The 18,479-nt window shown below is 38.5% G+C and overlaps 1 protein-coding gene across 1 annotated transcript in view; it reads left to right on the forward strand.

Annotated features, from left to right (window-relative positions):
• BCLAF3 (BCLAF1 and THRAP3 family member 3) overlaps positions 1 to 18,479 on the forward strand; it is a 57,323-nt gene that overhangs the window by 14,421 nt on the left and 24,423 nt on the right. The window contains 8 exon segments of the mRNA XM_053891775.1: positions 686 to 760; positions 3,927 to 4,499; positions 4,874 to 5,327; positions 5,329 to 5,537; positions 13,738 to 13,913; positions 15,423 to 15,537; positions 16,248 to 16,311; positions 17,804 to 17,919. Coding sequence (XP_053747750.1) covers positions 720 to 760; positions 3,927 to 4,499; positions 4,874 to 5,327; positions 5,329 to 5,537; positions 13,738 to 13,913; positions 15,423 to 15,537; positions 16,248 to 16,311; positions 17,804 to 17,919 — 1,748 coding nt within the window. The 5' untranslated portion in view covers positions 686 to 719.

The following is an 18,479-nucleotide window of genomic DNA, read 5'->3' on the forward strand; positions in this document are numbered from 1 at the left end:
AAGGGGGGAGGAGCAAAGAAGGGGAGCGAGGATCCCAAGCAGGCTCCATGCTGTCAGCGCAGAGCATGACTCAGGGCTCGATCTCACACCCCAACCATGAGATCATGACCTGAGCTGAAATCAAGAGTCGGATGCTTAACCAACTGAACCACCCAGGTGCCCCAAGAGTTGTTTTAAAAAGAAAACAAAGGGGTGCCTGGGTGGCTCAGTCAGTTAAGCGTCTGACTTCGGCTCGGGTCATGATCTCACAGTTCGTGAGGTCAAGCCCCACATCGGGCTCCATGCCGACAGCTCAGAGCCTGGAGCCTGCTTCAGATTCTGTGTCTTCTTCTCTCTCTGTTCCTCCCCTGCTTGTCCTCTCTCTCTCAAAAATAAATAAACATTAAAAAAAATTAAAAAAAAAAAAAGAAGACAAAGATGCAGTAAAGACCTTATATGGCTCACAAAGCCTAAAATAGTTACTATCTCGCCCTTTATAGGACAAGTTTGCTGACTCCTGATTTAATTCATTTTATCTTCACAACATTCCAATAAAGTGGGTCCTATTATTATCATCCCTGTTTTACAGATGAGGAAACTGAGGCACAGAGAACTTAAGTAACTTTTTTGTTGGTGGTATTCACTGCTTTTAGAGCAGATTGCAGGCTCTTTTCTACAAACTTGCTAATACTGTGTTTCTTTGCAGTGTAAAAAGTAAATAGTGGCTCACATGTCAGAGGATGGCACGGTCACGCTCTAGATCCCCCAGGTGGAAACACAGGTGAGCAGTTCTTAGTTTAGCAGAGTTAGCTTGAGTTTGAGATGTGCTTTGACTTTCAAGTTCAGTAGTACTGTAAGGAACCTATTTTAATAAGCTCATGGGACCTGGTTATTCACAGTAGGTACTTTACAGTGATAAAGGTTGTATTGCTAGGTTCTAAAAGTTGACAGCTTTCTTTAATTATGGATGGCAGCTCAATTAATCCATAATAAGAAGAAATGCAATGGCTACCTCAAGGGAGAGTGAGAAACATCTTCAAGTGTTACATTTTTTGCATCAGTAAGTGGTTTAGAACTCTCCAGTGGTTTTTTTTGTTTTCATAATCATTATCTCTGAAAAAATTGGGAGTTGGAAAATCAGGAGTTACCTATTTCCTCTTCTTCATGGCAGAATACTTGAGTTTTGAATAACTCAGGTGTAGTTGAACTTTCCTGGTTGGTAGTATCAATAGTATATACATATAATTAGATTGGAACGGTTCAACCAGTATTCATCATATACCTGCTACAGTTTCGGGGCCTCAAAGGCAAATGACATCTCCCAGGACCTCAGCAGGCATGCAGGTCGGCTTGGAGGTTGGCACCATAGTCAGCTATGATACTATGGGAGAAGTGCAGTGCTACTGACCGGGACAAAGTATTCTGGGTCCATGGAGAGGGAACGATTCTGCTTTTATGGAGGAAGAAAAGGGGATACTAAGTAAGTCTTCAAAGAAGAGATGGAATTTTACCTGGTCATATAAGGATGGGTAGAATTTCTAAAGGTGGAAAGAAAGAAGAAAAGTATTCCAGTTAAGGAGGGCAACAGGAGCAAAGGCGCCAAGCTAGGAAAGTGACTAGTATATTCTAGGACTTTAAAAAAAGGACCATAATTACATACTTAAAAAGCAGACCAAAACTTTTCATGTTAATACAACTTGGCCATTGTGCTTGTTCATTATGGTTCTATAATGACTTAACAGTTTTCATTCTGTAATTCACAAGACCAAATTGTAACGGGAAGGAGCTTCTGAAAAAAAAAGGGAACATGAACATAAACAAGTGAATGATTTCAACATGGAGGGCATCAAAGAGGTTGCTTTGTTTCACCCTTTTGTGATAGGCTGGATGAAGGGGCACAGAAGACTCTGCCAAGCTTAGTGCCTGATTTCTAGATTCCTTCTAAGAACTCTTGGTCAGAAACTGTAAAAGGTCTGATATTTTACCTTACTTGCAAGCTGACACATCAGCCTGCCATGGGCACTGCTGGGTCAGAGACAAAGGCCTGTATTAATCACGGTCCAGCAGGCAGCCTGGGCCTCACATGCCCAAGTTTCCCTTTCTCCCCAGTCTCCTGACGGTGGGTACTGCAGAGTAAAGCAGTAAAGTGACAACACAGCTAAGGAACGCAAGCCTCATCAGGGGCTACAAGCAAACCCACCCAGCCTTTGCCTGGGAGGAAACGTATCCTGAATAGCAAGCAAATTGGCCCTCTTTCCCTGAGGGAGGCCCCGTCTCCATCTTCCCTGGCTATGGTGTTTGGAACAAAAGCTGTTAGTACCTCTGCTTACCAAGCATGCAGGATGCAAGAGACCCATGGAGAATTGTCTCCCAACAGACTCCTCAGATCTCTTTTGTTTCTTTAGGAGAACTGAAAATGTCAGTTACCATTCCAGCAATCTCCTTCAAAGGAACAGGACTTTATAGAATAAAACCCCTGAGATGAAATATAACAAAGCAATATTCACTATGAGGTAAGGATTAAAGTGAGAGGTTGAGTATTTCATCCAGTCTGGAGGACCTCTGTCTCTGGCTGCCACCTTTTCTCCTTAGTGATGGAAGAGATGCAGTCTTCCAGAAAGTCCTCAGAGTCCCTGCCTCCTTCTTCCTGTGATGAAGTGAAGCCTGCTGGGTGACGAAATTTCTTCTTCAGCTAAATAATGCATTTGCTAAGTACATCTAGCTTGGTGACTCCAGAGGGAGATATTGCCAAGTCCAGTATATAAATCCCAGTATGTACGCGAGGAAGATAAATCTGCTTCCTTTCTTGTAGGGAGGACACAGGCATGTCACCATGTGGAAAGGGTTTGACTCCCAACTCCATGCAGCTTCTGAAGGTGGACGGTAACAAAAGGTGCAAGGGTAGCTGCCTCATTGATTAGAAGACATTAAGCCCTCAGGGAGGCTATTAGAAAATTGGATGGATCAGATGGGAGGAAAGGTCCCCAGATGCAAAATTGAACTTTATTGTGTCCCACATAGTGGTGCTTTCTCTCTGCTTTTGATGTCCAGGCAACTCAGACTTGTCTCCCTGGGTACAGGAGCCTCCTTCCTCCTCTGTGGGAGTGAAGTCTCGATGTTGGCAAATCTGAGGTATTGGGGAAGGTAGTTACAGAAAAGATGTGCTGTACCTGGGGAGCATGACAGCTGCGTGAAAGTCTACTTTCTCCGAAGTTACAAGCTCTGTCTGTTTGAACAGCACATGTAAGGGAACAGGTCTGGGAAAGAAAAGCAGTTTGTCTGTCTTAGTAGTTTTTATGGAGGAACTAAGAATGAGATTCAAGTCTTAATATCCTCTTTCCCCTCCACTCTGCACACTAAGTATGTATTATTTTTGCTTCTTGATATAGCCTTAGTAGAGAGAATAGTCAATCAATTGGGGAAACTATGGGGCCAGTTTTGAGTCTGCATTTGGGTTTATTGTGATGTCATAAACTCGTAGGATCTAATTTAATTTCAGAGGTTCTGTTCTGTTTGCCAGAGACTCTCCTACCCATTTACTTGTGTGAATCTAGCCCTCCTTTTGTTTGTTTCTTCCCTGACTATTGAACCTGATACAAGCTTTTGATGACTGGTTCTTTTGCCTAAACTTTTGCTGTCAGCAGTCTTCCAAAATGGCTCTTGTGCACCTGACCTGGTCCTCCTGCAGCGGAATGGCTGTGCTCAGCCCATTTTGATATGCACATGGGGTACATTAGTTCCGATGGAAAGAGTATGCTTGTTGAACTGGTCAGAGCAGTAATCAGACACCCACATGGGCAATTTTGAATACAGATAGAGCAAATTGATTAATTTAATTTGAGTGGAAGAAGCAGTGAAAAGCAAATGCTTTATTTAAGTTGGTCACGTTAAGACAGACTTAGTTTATTGTCTTTAAATGTACTGAACTTTTCTGTTTGTTTACATAGGTCATTATCACCAGTACCTAGAAATTCTGAACACTACAAGCAAAGGTACTCTCATGGGCATTATGGCTGTGAATATAGGAAGGATCCAAAGAGACCCACCACTTGGCGAATGGACAGTGAGAAACATGGACAGAGTAAACCAAGGATTCCTTCTCGTGGAAATATACATTACCGATCTTATGAACATAGATCACCTTCCCCAAACATAAGAAGAACCTCTTCAGAAAATGTTTGTACTTTTAAGCCTTACCGAGAATACTTACCAGGAAGAAGAGATGGTAACAGAGGATTGCACTATATGCCCCAATACTCAGAAGGTGTACCTTACAAAGAGAACCAGAGGAATTTTTATCCCCAGAAAGTACAAGGAAGGTATATTCCTGATGACCACAGAGTTAGAGGAAGTGGAAAAGGAGGGAAGCCACCTCAGAGGTCAATAGCAGATTCTTTTAGGTTCGAAGGAAAGTGGTATGAAGATGAGTTGAGGCACCAGAGGATACAAGATGAAAACCATTCTCAGTCACTTAGAAGAGGCTCTGAAGACTTTGAGAAAAGGAGCTCTTTTCAGAAGAGGTATAGGAAAACATTAAACCTGGGTAATTTGGTATAAAGCTTCAAGTGAAAAAGTCTATTTACTTTATGGTTGAAGATAACCACCTTGAAAAGCTTTTGTCTAAAAAGATAAAAAGCATTGTAATGTAATTATGGTCTACTGGTAGTAGTGAAGTATTTATTTATAGAGTAGATCATTGTTGATGGCTAGAATATTAACAAAAGATGATATTTTCCTCTTTTGCTACCTTGTGCCTCTATGAGTTGGCTTGAGGGATTATAGTTAACTTGCCACTGCCTTCTGCATTTAAAGCCATGCTGCCCAACATTCCACACATATAAATTCTCACTTTCTTCTCTCTAGTGCAAGTATAAACTGCTTTATGTCAACACAGGTATCCTGAGGATCGTGATTTCAGAAAATATGGACACACATCAAAAAGACCTAACGACGTGGAGAGGTACGAAAACAGAGATCCTGCCAGGAACCCACAGTGGAAGTTCGAGCATTCTCTTCCGTCTTACCAAGGGAAGAAAGAGCAACGGAACCTTGGGCCCCAAACTCATCGACATGCTCAGAGGGAACCCCCAGAGACCAGTTCGGCAACCAGGGTATCCTGTGACTATCGCCACAAACGTCCTAAGACGTCAGGTGGGGACCAGGACTTTTCTGCTGGAAGAATTCCGAAGTACTCTAAGGAAGAAGAGAGAAAATACAGTTCTCAAAAAGGCCCCGTAAATAGACAGTCCATTTGTCTTACTGCTGGAAGAGGGAGAGAGACTGAAGGTGGGCAAGTCCAAGAACCTCTCACACCACCTAAGAAAGACTACACTGCCTCTACTCGCTCGCAGCGAAAGTGACATTGGCCTGAGACCCTACAATGACAAACGGAAGGAGAAAATAAAGAAAGACGGGGATGGCGGAAAAGAGAGCAACTCTTCCAGTAACCAACTCGATAAAAGTAACAAACTTTCCAATGTGAAACCTTCATCTGCCAGTCTTAGGAAGAAATCACTTACTGTTAAAGTAGATGTGAAGAAAACAGTAAATACATCCAGGTATTGTTTTTGGTTTTTCTTAGTGCTATTTAAAAAGTATCGTTTCTGCCACCTTTATTTGAAGCTTTAAAAATGGAATTAACAGTGTGTTTAGAGTCCATTGAGTGGGGAAGGATTGCCTGGATTTTTCAAGTCCCTCCTGTAATGAGGATGAGTCCCATGATGGGTAATACGGAATGATCTCATGTCTGCTTGTTTCCGCATCGTATCTCAAGATGCTTTGTGGGCACAGGGCACTCTATGGACTTGTTCCTCTTCATGAATTTATGTGTTTTTATGCTGCTAGATTTTCTGTAGCCAGGGATAGGCTGGGTGGAGTTCAAGGGGACCTATCCCTTGCTCAGTTTCTCAGAGTCTGTTTTCCCTTTTGCCTCAAATCCAGAGAATTTTTGACCTGGAAGGGACCTTAGCTGGCCCTGATTTTATAGAGGAGGAAAGCGAAGCCTTGAGAGATGAAGCGACTTGTCTAAGTCAGAGCACCTGCGGCTCAAGGAAGCCGATGACTTAACCTGGCTCTTGCTGCCCTCCCAAGACAATTGGTGCTCAGCTGACTAGAGTCTCTTAGGTAGAGGAAATTAGGCTAGATTCTAGAAAGAGGCCTATTTATCAAACACTCAGTTTAGCTCTCAATGATTCATTAAAGAAAATAGACTGCTGTTGTAATAGGTTATATTCTGCTAAAGTGGTTCGCATGCTTTGTTCCATTGTGCGTATTACCTCTGTCTATGGATTCTGGAAATAACAAGGCACTGCAGTTGGCTGTGTCAGCTAAGTCTGTTTATTACCTTAATATATTACCAATATGTGAATAAAAAAGTGATGGGACATGTTGATTTGGTGCATTTATGTTCACAGTTCACTCATACCTGTATTTCAGTCAAAAACAAGATAAAACAAAATCGAAGGTCAAGATGTGACAGGGAGGGAGGTAAACCCACAGTTTCTCTTTTTTTTTAAAACAAATGCATTTTGTTCCTTTTCTTATGGCAGTGCCCCTCCCTCATATTTGCCTTATGTTCATTGTGCTTACAAAAAATGCTGTAAGATATACATATGTATATTTATATGTGCACAAAAAGCATCTATAAATATGATTACATTATAGAAAGTTGGACAAATAGAGGGGAGAAATCACTGATAATTTTACTACCCTAGGACAGTTTTATTAATATTTTAGTACAGCTCCTTTGTTTTTTTTCTGTGTATACTTATACATGGTTGTCATAATACTGTATTTATAATTTTGTATCCTACTTCATATAATAAGTCTTCAATCATTTTGTACTATTATGTTTCCTACTAGTTCTTAACCTTAAGAGCACAAAAGCTGATGTAAGGATCAACTCTAAGGATGTTACCTTAAGCTTTTTTTCTTTCTAACATTATACTATGAAAATGTTCAAACATACAGAAAAGTTGAAAGAATTGTATAGCAAATGCCTATATATCCACCACTGAGTGTTTATAATTAATATTTTACTCTACTTTCATGATCACATATCCATTTATTCATCGATACTTCCATCTTATTTTTTCCATACATTTCAAAGTGAATTGTAGATATCAGTATACTCCCCTTTAAATACTTCATTATTTCATTTTTGTTCACATTTTTTCCCTTTGGAGGTAAAATTACAATCACATCACAAAAATCTTGAATTTTTTAAATAGAAGTAATGATACACCCATATTTAATAAGGAAGTTAAAAAGAATTAAAAGGGCACTTGTTGGGATGAGCCCTGGGTGTTGTATGTAAGCGATGAATCACGGGAATCTATCTCCTCCCCCCCCCCCCCCCAAAACCAAGAGCACACTGTATACACTGTATGTTAGCTAACTTGACAATAAATTATATTTTAAAAATACTAAAAAAAAAAAAAAAGAATTGGCTTAGCACTTTTAAAGAATGCTAGAAATACCAATTTTGAGGGATTTCAATAGACCTCATTAGAAATATTAACAAGAGTTAATTTTATAATTTGATATTAAGAAATGCAAACTTGATTTTTGTCATGTGTCACCAAAAAATGAGCTTCCTAAAATTGCAGCTGCTGTATCACTTCTTTTGAATTTATAAACTGTAAGTTTGTGAAATTCATGACCTGTCAGCACTTGTTTGAATTACCTGACAAAGATCTGTAGGATGGCTTGTGTAATAAAGAGCTTACACTGCAAATCCTTTCTATTCAAAGATGAATAAATATATGCATTTTTCAGTATGATAATGCATAGACAACAAAATCTTTCTCTCTGATTATAATTATTGATGAATGGTTAAGTTGTGGAAGAGTTTTGTGGGGTTGGATTTAATTACGTATGGAATGATGAAGTATCCTTAAAAAAAAGGTAGTTAATGCCCTCAACAGAGTCATGTTCTCAACTATTAACATAACTCAGATTTTCCTCTGCTTGAAAAAATTAAAATAATCATAGAGTAAGTAGAGAGAGATTTATTTGTTGGTTAAAATCTAGAGGGTTTATCCATTTTGGGGGAAATCGGAGATGGTTATTTTATGCATTTTTTATTTTCTTAGCTTTGGTCACATAACGATGTATGTTCTTCCAGTTATCAATGTAGTTGAAAACATACATGATTGAGCTAGTGATTTTTCTAGGTTCCATTTGGTATCTAGAACGGCAGTAGGAGGACACTTGGTTGAATGTTCACTGCATAGTTAAAACTTCTGTTAACAAAGGCTACATTCTAGTGACCTACTTTGTCAGAAATTGCATCATCAGAGGTAGAAGTTACATATAAGTCATAATTATATGTTTCAAAATATAAGTTAAGGAGTCATAATATGAAAATTTATACGAATGCTATTATGAACTCCCAGCACTGTTGTGTACATCTTGAGGTCTTGAGGCAGATGAAGGAAGTGTTGGTTTAATGTTGGGCCAAGTAGGTGAGAGACTAAACCTTGCTCAGGCTAGGATGGAAGTGAGAAGGAGGAGGAGGGGATGCTTGTCTCTGGAGAAGAATAAGCTGGTGTGGATGGAGTTGAGGCTCCGTTGACCGCCCTGCATGCTGGTACTAGGCATCTAGGATGGGAAGGTTGGCTAGCAAAGTTGATGTTGGACTGAGTATATCAGTCACATTTGCATATAACTGTTTTGTCCCCACCCCCACTCCCCTCCACCAAGAGATACAGAACGGGCCTCCCTACCCCATTCTGGTCTTTCCCCAGGTTTTTCCCCATTCTGAAGGGGGATGAGGTGGTTAATGGGCCCCAGAAGACATTGGAGCCCATATGCTGCTCTAAGGAAAGGGATGCCGCGTGGGTGGGGGAACAACATGAAAAACCATAGTAAGGATTGAAGGAAGGTAACCCAGTGACACAAGTTTACCTACCTATGATGGGTACCGTTCAGCTGGAGGCAAAATAAGCTGTGAGTGGAGATATTTTTGTGATAACACAAACCTGCTACCTCACTGTTAGGTATCACAAAAACTAAGGTTTCCTACCCCACTAATATTTCTTGTATACGTTTTTAAAAATCAAAAATGAATTGAGAGAAGTTTCACTTTCATTATTATCTTTCACCCTAGCTTCTCTTAATGTCTCTTAAGGATCCTAGTATAAGAAGATGAACATTCTGTTTCAGGTTGGTGTGCATAGGTTTTTGTCTTCCAGTGGGTCCCTAAGCAGCTCTGTGACATTGGGCAGATCACTGGGCCATGTCTTTTGGGGCCCATATTAACCTGCAGTTCCTCCTGGCTCTACAACTTTGCTCCCATTGGCCATGTGTTGGTAACTATTGAAGCTGGATTGACAGGCTCATCATAGGATTCTCTGAACTTTGGTATATATTTGAAATTTTATATTATAAAAAAGTGAAATACTTAAAATTTAAATTGGTCTAAATTAAGTTATAATTTTAAAATAAAAAGTTAGCCAAGAATGTTTAAAAAACACAGTTAAATTGGCCTCAGTTAGAAATTTCAAGTCTGTCATCTTTTTAGCTGAAACTCTCATTTCACATTGTCCAAGTTGTTTTCCACTTATCATCCATTCATTGAGCAGGTAATTTTTTTGAGGACCTACCTTCTGTGAGACAGCCTGTTAGGGTACTCTCAGACTATAAATCGGCATAGGATTGGATTTCTTCTCCACTGATCTACTAGACAATAGGGTGATGTTGGTAATACCATGACGCAGTGAATGATACACAAGGTGGGACTCAGGTGATCCCAAGCTGGAGGATTCTGAGAAGGCTTCTTTTAGGAGTTGTTGGCACGTGAGCTAGGCTTCAAAGGTTTTCAACATTTGAAAAGGGAGATGAGATGAAAGACATTTTATTTTATTTTATTTTATTTTATTTTATTTTATTTTATTTTATTTGTTTTGAGAGGAGGGGAGGGGCAGAGAGAGAGAGAGAGAGAAATGCTCAAGCAGGCTGCACACTGTCCACACAGAGACTGTGCAGAGCCTGACGTGGGGCTCGAACCCACAAACAGTGGTACCATGACCTGAGCTGAAACCAAGAGTCGGATGCTTAACCAACCGAGCCACCCAGTCACCCCGAGATGAAAGACATTTTATAAGTTAACAAAGACAGAAAGCACACAGGAACTTTGAGCTGTGGTTCCAAGCAGTAAGTGAAAGGGAATAGAGGGACGGGAGGCTGCAAAGGTAAGACTGCTACACTGCCTGATTTGACAGGATTAGCTGATGATCAGAGAGGGCAGGAAGCAGTTCTGGCTGCTGCAAGACTGCCTTGGAAGACACCTGTGAGGGGACTTGGAAGGACACTAGGGTTGGGGAGGCCAGTTAGGGTACTTATGAGAAGATAATGAGATGCTGAATTAAGGGAATTAGCAGTCTCCCTAACCCTTTACCCTCAATTCCAGAAAAGCTAAATGTCTTCTCAGGAAGACAGGAGCAAATGAATAATTGGGAAAGTGCTTTATAAACTATAGGATGTCATACAAAATGTTAGTTCTTGGGAGAAAACTGAGAAAGGAAAACTTGATATGTGTCCCATGCACATTGTTATGTATTTAAAACTTCCAGAGGACAGGGGATTATCCATTAGTTTTGGTTGTTGTTGGCCTTTTTGTAATTGTTGTTTTGCCATGCAGTTGTGTTTTTTAATGGATATTAACTGTGTACAAAGGAAATTAAGGTTTAACGTAGCTTTTTATGTTTTCCTCGTTATTATGCACAACACTCAGAACGTCGGAGGAAATATCCTTAGAGGAAAAGAAAAACGAGTGGGGTGTGGGGGAGAAAAGAGAGGAGCCTGGAAGATTTCATCAGACCAGTATCAGAAATAGCACTAGAATACAGGTGTTTGGCTATATTTTAATTTTTAAAACTGTCTAAAATGCATCTCAAATGAGAACATTTGGTCTTTTCAGCTTAACTGCTTGTATTGGGAATATTTCTTGAAGTCATTAACTTTTTAATCAATATCTGTCTTAGGAAAAAGTAAGAAAGGAAAATGTGAACCAAGAGGTGATGAAATGTACAAATGTAAATGCCTAGAACATTTTGTGTTCCCCAGTTTCGGGAAGCCTTTTCTTATAGCAAAACTGTAATTGTTTGTAAGAGTAAAATTTCAGTTTTAATATTTCCTAGGAAATGACAATTTTAACATTTTTTAGTTAAAAATCTTGCAGGATAAATTAATAGCAAATGTAAACACTAAAATTTCAGGAATTAAATATAGCTGTAAAGTATACCATAGCACTTCTAGGGATTGAGAGTTGGGCATGGAGTTATACCAGTAATTAACTTATAATAAGTTACAAGTAAATTTTATTTTTAATGTTTTTTATTTATTTTTGAGAGAGAGAATGGGAGTGGGGCAGAGAGAGGGAGGGAGACAGAATCCGAAGCAGGCTCCAGGCTCTGAACTGTCAGCACAGAGCCCAACGCGGGGCTCAAACTCACAAACCAGGAGATCATGACCTGAGCCGAAGTTACACACTTAACCGACTGAGCCATCCACGTGCCCCATCAAGTAAATTTTAATAATTACTTGGTGGAAAACTGGAAACCGTTATCAACTAGTTTCCTCATGGGAGAAACTGAGTCTGCAATACAAAATGTGATTAATTGATTTCCCCTTATGGACAGACCATTTTTATAGTTCTGTTTGAACATCTTACTTTTCTCCTGTAAAGTGTTTTATTTTTAAAATTTTTTTTTAATGTTTATTTATTTTTGAGATACACAGAGTGTGGGTCGGGGAGGGGCAGAGAGCGAAGGAGACACAGAATCCGAAGCAGGCTCCAGGTTCCGAGCTGTCAGCACAGAGTCTGACACAGGCTTGAACTCACAGACAGTGAGATCATGACCTGAGCCGAAGTTGGACTCTTAACCCACTGAGCCACCCAGGCGCCCCTCTCCTGTAAAATATTTTTAAAAGCAATTTTTGGGGGGTATGGAACAGGCTTTTTGTACCGTGAAACACAGCATTTGTAATTCTTTGCTAGTAGAGGTTGTTATAGGGCCATTCTAGCTTCCAGTGTTTATCACTAATGTCTCTTAGCTTGTTATCAGATACCCAGTGGGAAGCTTGTAGCAAATTAGGAGGAAAGAAGAGAAATGGCTCTTCTAATGAAAGTCCTTCTGATGAATCAAGGAAACCTTAACAGTGGCATCAGCCTGCTGCATAATCACTTTTCCGGGGTTCTGCTTTGGCAGGGAGTTGTCTCGACAGTGCTGGTTTGAAAGCAGGGAGCATAGGTCATATGGAAGCCTTGCCTCTGATAAGTTAAAAATAGGCACTTAAACCATCTTATGAGAGAAGTTAAAAAATTTGAAGAATATCTGTAAGCCCCTGATTACCCTGGAGCGGTTTTATATATATGGCTGTTAAGTGACTTAAATAAGTAAATCCGTGCATGCATACACCCACATCCCAACATGTATCCATCTGATTGATATTTGTTATATGAAGAGGTATCATTTATTCAGTGGTGCTGCTATTATTTAAAACATGTTTCAGGGCTCTCTTTCGGGTTTATCTTCATAGCCTATATAACATACTCATAAATAACCCCAGCACTTGTAAATCTCAATTCTTTGGGTAGTGAATATGATTTTTGGAAAGAGGCAAAAGCTATTTAGAGTTAAATGCAGAGGAGTAAGATGGGTGTAAGCTAATTAGTGCCATTTTGAGTCCAAAATGAGGTATAAATATAAAATAATGAGACATTTTCTTCTGTGACATATAATCTGCCTCCAGGCAAAGAATTTAAGAGTAGTTTTAAGTGAGAGCAGCTTTTTTGGAATTGTTTCCCATTATGACACTTGGAAGGATTATGTTCCTAGGAATACTCAGCCTCTGGGATGTAAACCAAAACAACCAAGACATCCGTTGTCTCAGTGTCATAGCGCCTTCCCCATAGGGCTATTGTAAAGATTAAATCAGATAATGTTCGCAAACAAGTTCTGAGCCCCTGTGTGTGGCTTGCAGTGAGCCCTCAATAATTGTTAGCTGTATGTCATAATCATGACTTGATAATGATGCCTAAAGGTCAAGAGAGCTTGTAATACAAGTTACAAAGATTCAGAAAGCATTAAAGGGTAACATAGCTGAGGTTATATAATAAATGGTAGCATTTCTTTAAGGATACATTTAGGGTGAACACTGTAATCGGTTCTAAGGATCATAACTTTGCTAACAACTAAGATTATTTGCTGCCAGTTTAGTGAGATTTTGTAATTGATTCATCTCAACAGAATTTGATTTCAAAATACCAAGTTTCTCATGACTGATACAGAGCTATAAGAATTTTTATGAAGGCAAAGAAGTTATTATGTTTAATAGCAGCTTTTAAAGTGTGGTAGAACTTCAAGATAGTATAAGCTTGCTGGATTTATAATTTTATAGACAATTTGGGAGTAGAAAATAATCTAATTGATTATTTTTTTGCACATTGACCTTTGATGCCTTGCTGTATTTTTTTAGGTAAAAATTGTTTAACTTAGAATGTTGAGGATTTTATTATTAAAGTGGCAAATATTTAATGATCTCTGATTGAAAAGGAGAACTCAAACTCATGCATCTGTAGCTATTTTCTCCTGCGCATTATTGCACATGTTTTATGGCATACAGTTTAATGCCTTAATTATAAGAAAAGATAAACATCCTTTTAGTTTTATAGCTATCTTGATTAATTCTTAATAAGTTTTTTTCTCAGTAAAATAGTTTCAAATTTAGTTAAACATTTACAAATTATTCTAGGGTTGCTTCTAGCTATTCCACAGAGAGACAGATGTCACATGATTTGGTTGCTGTTGGCAGGAAAAGTGAGAACTTTCATCCAGTGTTTGAACATCTTGACTCAACTCAGAATACTGAAAACAAACCTACAGGAGAATTTGCTCAGGAAATCATAACTATAATCCATCAAGTTAAAGGTTGGTATATCTTGCACATACATTAGGGATAACACAAAAATAATGTACTGGCTTTTCACAAGGTATAGGTAAATATCTGTGATATAGTAATAGTAATTAATATTTCATTATAAATTTGATCATTATTAAGGAACTCTGTTGTAGAAAGTGTAAGGTATTAATTCAAGCCTAGTTCTTCATGTGTTGTTCCAATAACCTGGTACTTTCACTCATAGTAGATTACAAACTGAAAGGGAGACGTTGGCTGCTGCAAGAGACAGGCCTACTGACAGCAGCAAGAAACGTTAACTGAAAACCAAACAAGAAGGAGGAAGCAATAAACACCACATATGAAACTTGACAAACTCAAGAACTCTGGAAGTCTAGGTCTTTTGGTGATGTTCTTAAAGCCCCCTGAGGGCATTACTAGGACTTTGTGCCATAAGGATGAATGTGAAGTGATTGATAAAAGATTCCAGTTCGATTTGGCATACTTGATGACATCAAGGATTTGCATAATAAATACTTTGAATATCTGCAGTAAATTGTTTTGTTTTAGCTTCTGGCCAATTTCCATTAATTGAAAATTTCAGTCAGGTGGAACAACTTACTTCATTGATGCTGCATAATAAAGCAGGCATGGGAATAATAAACTGGAGACCTTCAAGAATTTCAAAATTTTTATTTTCTATTTCTTACTAGACAATTGCACTGATTTTTTTTTTTTACCTTCATGGAACATGTTTTGAAAATGAATTATTTTCTCTGCATCCCTCAAACTAAGGCATATATTTACTTTGAAGCATGCATTTTGTCTGAAACAGTTCACCTTCTCAGTTCCAGCCCCTCTCACCCAAAGGAAGTATGATTCTTGGCAGAAAGGGAGCTGGTATTGCAGAAAAATCCAGGAGATTGTCCCAGAACAGGAACAGTAAGTTAGGGAAAAGGTTTGCTTAAATACCATTCTGATGGGTTAAGTGTATTCTCTTTCTCTCTATCCTGTTAAAAGCCGTGTAGCATAGCTGATTTCAGTATGTCTTCATGAACTTCAGTTAATGTTAATTAAAGTAGAATGGCAGTAGGACTCTTTCTGGGATATGTAAACAACGTTTAGCATTTGTTCAGAATTTTCTGATGCTTCAGGGTTGTTTTTGAGTTATTTTTTACTCTAGGTCAACTATAAAACTCTGTACCGTCTTTACTTCCCAGCAGAGTAAGGTCTTACCTGGGAGAAGGAAGGTTCTCACTTTGAGAGAGCCACACTATCTTTTCCCCCCAGCAAATCGGCAGACATGTCCAATAGGAACAGAATCCTTAGGTTCATAAGTCAGGCCTTTTTTACTGTTGCTTAGACTTGGGAAACCATGTGAGAGCTACAAATTAGTCTGTGGAATAAGTTTGGGTCCCACATATTTTCAAGAGAAAACAGGTTGGACGTTTTTTAACAGTCCCTTCTTCCTGTGCTTATATGTAATCTTTTAAGCGGAATCAGTTTTACACTGAGATAAAACTATTTGTTTCCTTTTTCAGCAAATTATTTTCCATCACCTGACATTACTCTACATGAGCGTTTTTCAAAAATGCGAGATACACACGCTGCAGATGTAAATGAAGTTAAATCGAATTCAGATCCAGAAATTCACAGGTAATGATTGATTATTGTATGCCCATTTAACTCATCGGAATAAGCCCCAGAACATATTTGGGAAGGTGCCGCCTTCTGGGCTTGCTGTAGACTCTAGGACAGCATTTCCTATCCAAAAGCAGGACTGACCCAGGCAGGTACTGGGTCAGTGCACTTGGATGGAATAGGTTGTATTAAAGCCATTGATTAGCAGTGTCTAAATGTGGAGGACTTTGACAATCTTTACCTACCTAACTTTGATTCTGCTGTGTCTATAGTAATTGCCTACTGAAGTTATCACTGGAAGAATGAAAGACAATTGTCAAGCCATTGAAATCATGGGTTGCTTCATGTGGTCAGAAATGGCTGTTCTGAGGGCAGCCGGATGAAAACCTATGCCTTCTTCTGCTGGCACCTGTCTGAGCAGGTGGTGTGCCCTGTCTTGCGAGCTGAGCTGAATCAATGTTAGAATGAAGTAGATCACCGGAGCAAAGTTTAAGGTTACCCAGGCTAGTGATTTGAGAACCGCTAAGGCATCACTGTGATGTTGTTCACAGGATATGTGTGTCCTGGGAGACTGACTTGTAGATGAAAACCCACCTGGTAGCATGTTTCTTTTGCATCCTCCAGGACATACCAGTTTTATTTCAAATTCCATTCTGTAGTGATGGAATCAAGGTATCCGTGTATAAACATAATTATTTAATTGTAATATGCCTTTATTATTTTAGGAGAATAGATATGTCTTTGGCTGAGCTTCAGAATAAACAAACAATGGTATATGAATCAGAACAGGTAAGTGAATACAATTTTTGATGAAAGACTATCCTATTGTTGGCATATTGATGGAAAAGGGAACTGGTAATTGGGAGTAAAAAAAAGGAGTTAAAGTAGATGAGAAAGAAGGATTGAGATTGAGAGTCAGGAACCTGAAATTTACAAAGCTCTCCAAGTGGTTCTAACTTGGCCAGGTTGCAGAGAGAACACTGGCAAAAGACAAAAATATTCCCTAAGAGAGACAATCCCTAAGGGTAACAGCTTTGTAAAATTGACATATAGTTACAATGTTGAGTATTCCTTCCAAAACTTAACACTATAAGGCTTGTGGAAAGTATATTTGATACCTACATTTTTTCCAAAGCAGTCACGTGGAGTATTTTTTTTTAATTGTATGTGGAATGAATGCAGAGGAACTTACTTTCATTTGATATTGTCCTTCTGCTTACTGTAGAATGTATGAAAAATTCTGTGGACTATGAACTAGTGAAATAATGGAAGTAATACTGATTTTTTTTATTGCCACACATTGAATTTCTACCCAACATTTCCTCAACCCACCCCCCCCCCCCATTTCTTTACTAATTAGAAAAACTCTCTTAACTAGTTGGGGGGGGAGGGGAAGAAAACTGGCTCTCCTTTTAGAAGTATATCAAGTTCTAAAAGAACTGCTAATTTATTCATTGAGAGTAAAATGTTTTTGTAGAGGAAGGATTTTAATACACTTCTGATAGAATATGTAATTTTTTTCACTTGTGAATGGTTACAATTTTTATTGAACTTATAGAGATAGCATTTATTGAATAAATGCTATTTTCAGAAAATTTCTATTCATCAAAATACTGTAATCAACCCATAGGAAATTTGAAAAATCACCTCTAATTCAACCACTTAACACAAAATATCATTTGATCATCTTTTCTTGTAGTCTTACATCTGGCATTTTAACGTAGCCACTATCATAAGAAATGTAGTTTTAGAGGCTCTTCTTTTTACTTAATAATACTGCTTTTATGTAAAATCTCTGAGCTCCCCCATGACTTTTTATGATTGAGGCTTTTTAAGTTTTAATTAACTTTTCTCAGTAATTGTGGGTTTTTTTCACGTTGACTTCCACATAGTCTACATTAACCATACTTCAGATGCTTGTACATTATTACTTTGACTTAAATTTACCATAAAATCATTCTCCCCTTCTCCTTTAAATTTATTTTACATTTAAGTTGCTCTTATTTTTTGATGATTTTTAATATAGCACTTTGGATATATTTGGGTAGATAGCCTTTTCTTTGGGATAGACTCCCAGAAGTGGGATTCCTGGTTCATTGTTATGAACTTTTCTGTCTGTGCATTGTCAATTGTGTCTCAAAATATTTTAATCAATTTACACTACCATTAGGATGAATATAAGGTAACTTATTTAGGACTTTTACTTAAGGTTCTTATTAGATACGGTCTTTGTGCAACTAACAGTAATGTGAATGGTTTGTCTTCTGTCAAAATTCCTCAGACTCTGGTCAAAATAATAGACCCAAATGACCTACGACATGACATTGAAAGAAGGAGAAAAGAACGGTTACAGAATGAAGATGAGCACATTTTTCACATAGCTAGTGCTGCAGAGAGGTAATCAGTAGATGAAAAACATCCTATTATCAGGGAGCTTTTGGTTTTAGCATATTTTTCAATTTTTGTGTGTGATGATTTTCATTTTAGTGTAGGGATTTGATCCTTCAAATCTATTTTATATGTTTAAGTGAAATCTATTAAAATGTTTCAAAGCTATTCAGTGATCATCGTATTCTGTTTGACTGAAACAACAAAAACTAAGGGGTAGGTGAGTATATGAGGTCTTTGTAATTCTAGAAAAGAGTGTAATGGCTCTTTGAATATTAGCAGGCACCAGGACCTGCAAGTTTACGGACTTGCATGTAACAGTTTATGGACTGTTTGGCTCAATCTCTTTGAAACTCTGACACGTTCTGCCCTTTAGATTCTGGTACTCTCCGAATATTACAGAATTTCCTGAGGTCAGTACACTTCTCTTTTAGAACTCTTCATGGATGTCTGTCCATGAAGCAGAGGCAGGGGTATTAGAAAATGGAGGAGATAGGAGTTGGAATCCCACCTCTGCCATTTGACAAGCTGCATGCTCGTAGGCAAACTGGCTTAGTTTCTGGAGCCTT

Source organism: Panthera pardus, unplaced genomic scaffold (genome assembly GCF_024362965.1).
Source record: "Panthera pardus isolate Hobbes unplaced genomic scaffold, ASM2436296v1 HiC_scaffold_27, whole genome shotgun sequence".
In the NCBI taxonomy this organism is placed as follows: domain Eukaryota; kingdom Metazoa; phylum Chordata; class Mammalia; order Carnivora; family Felidae; genus Panthera; species Panthera pardus.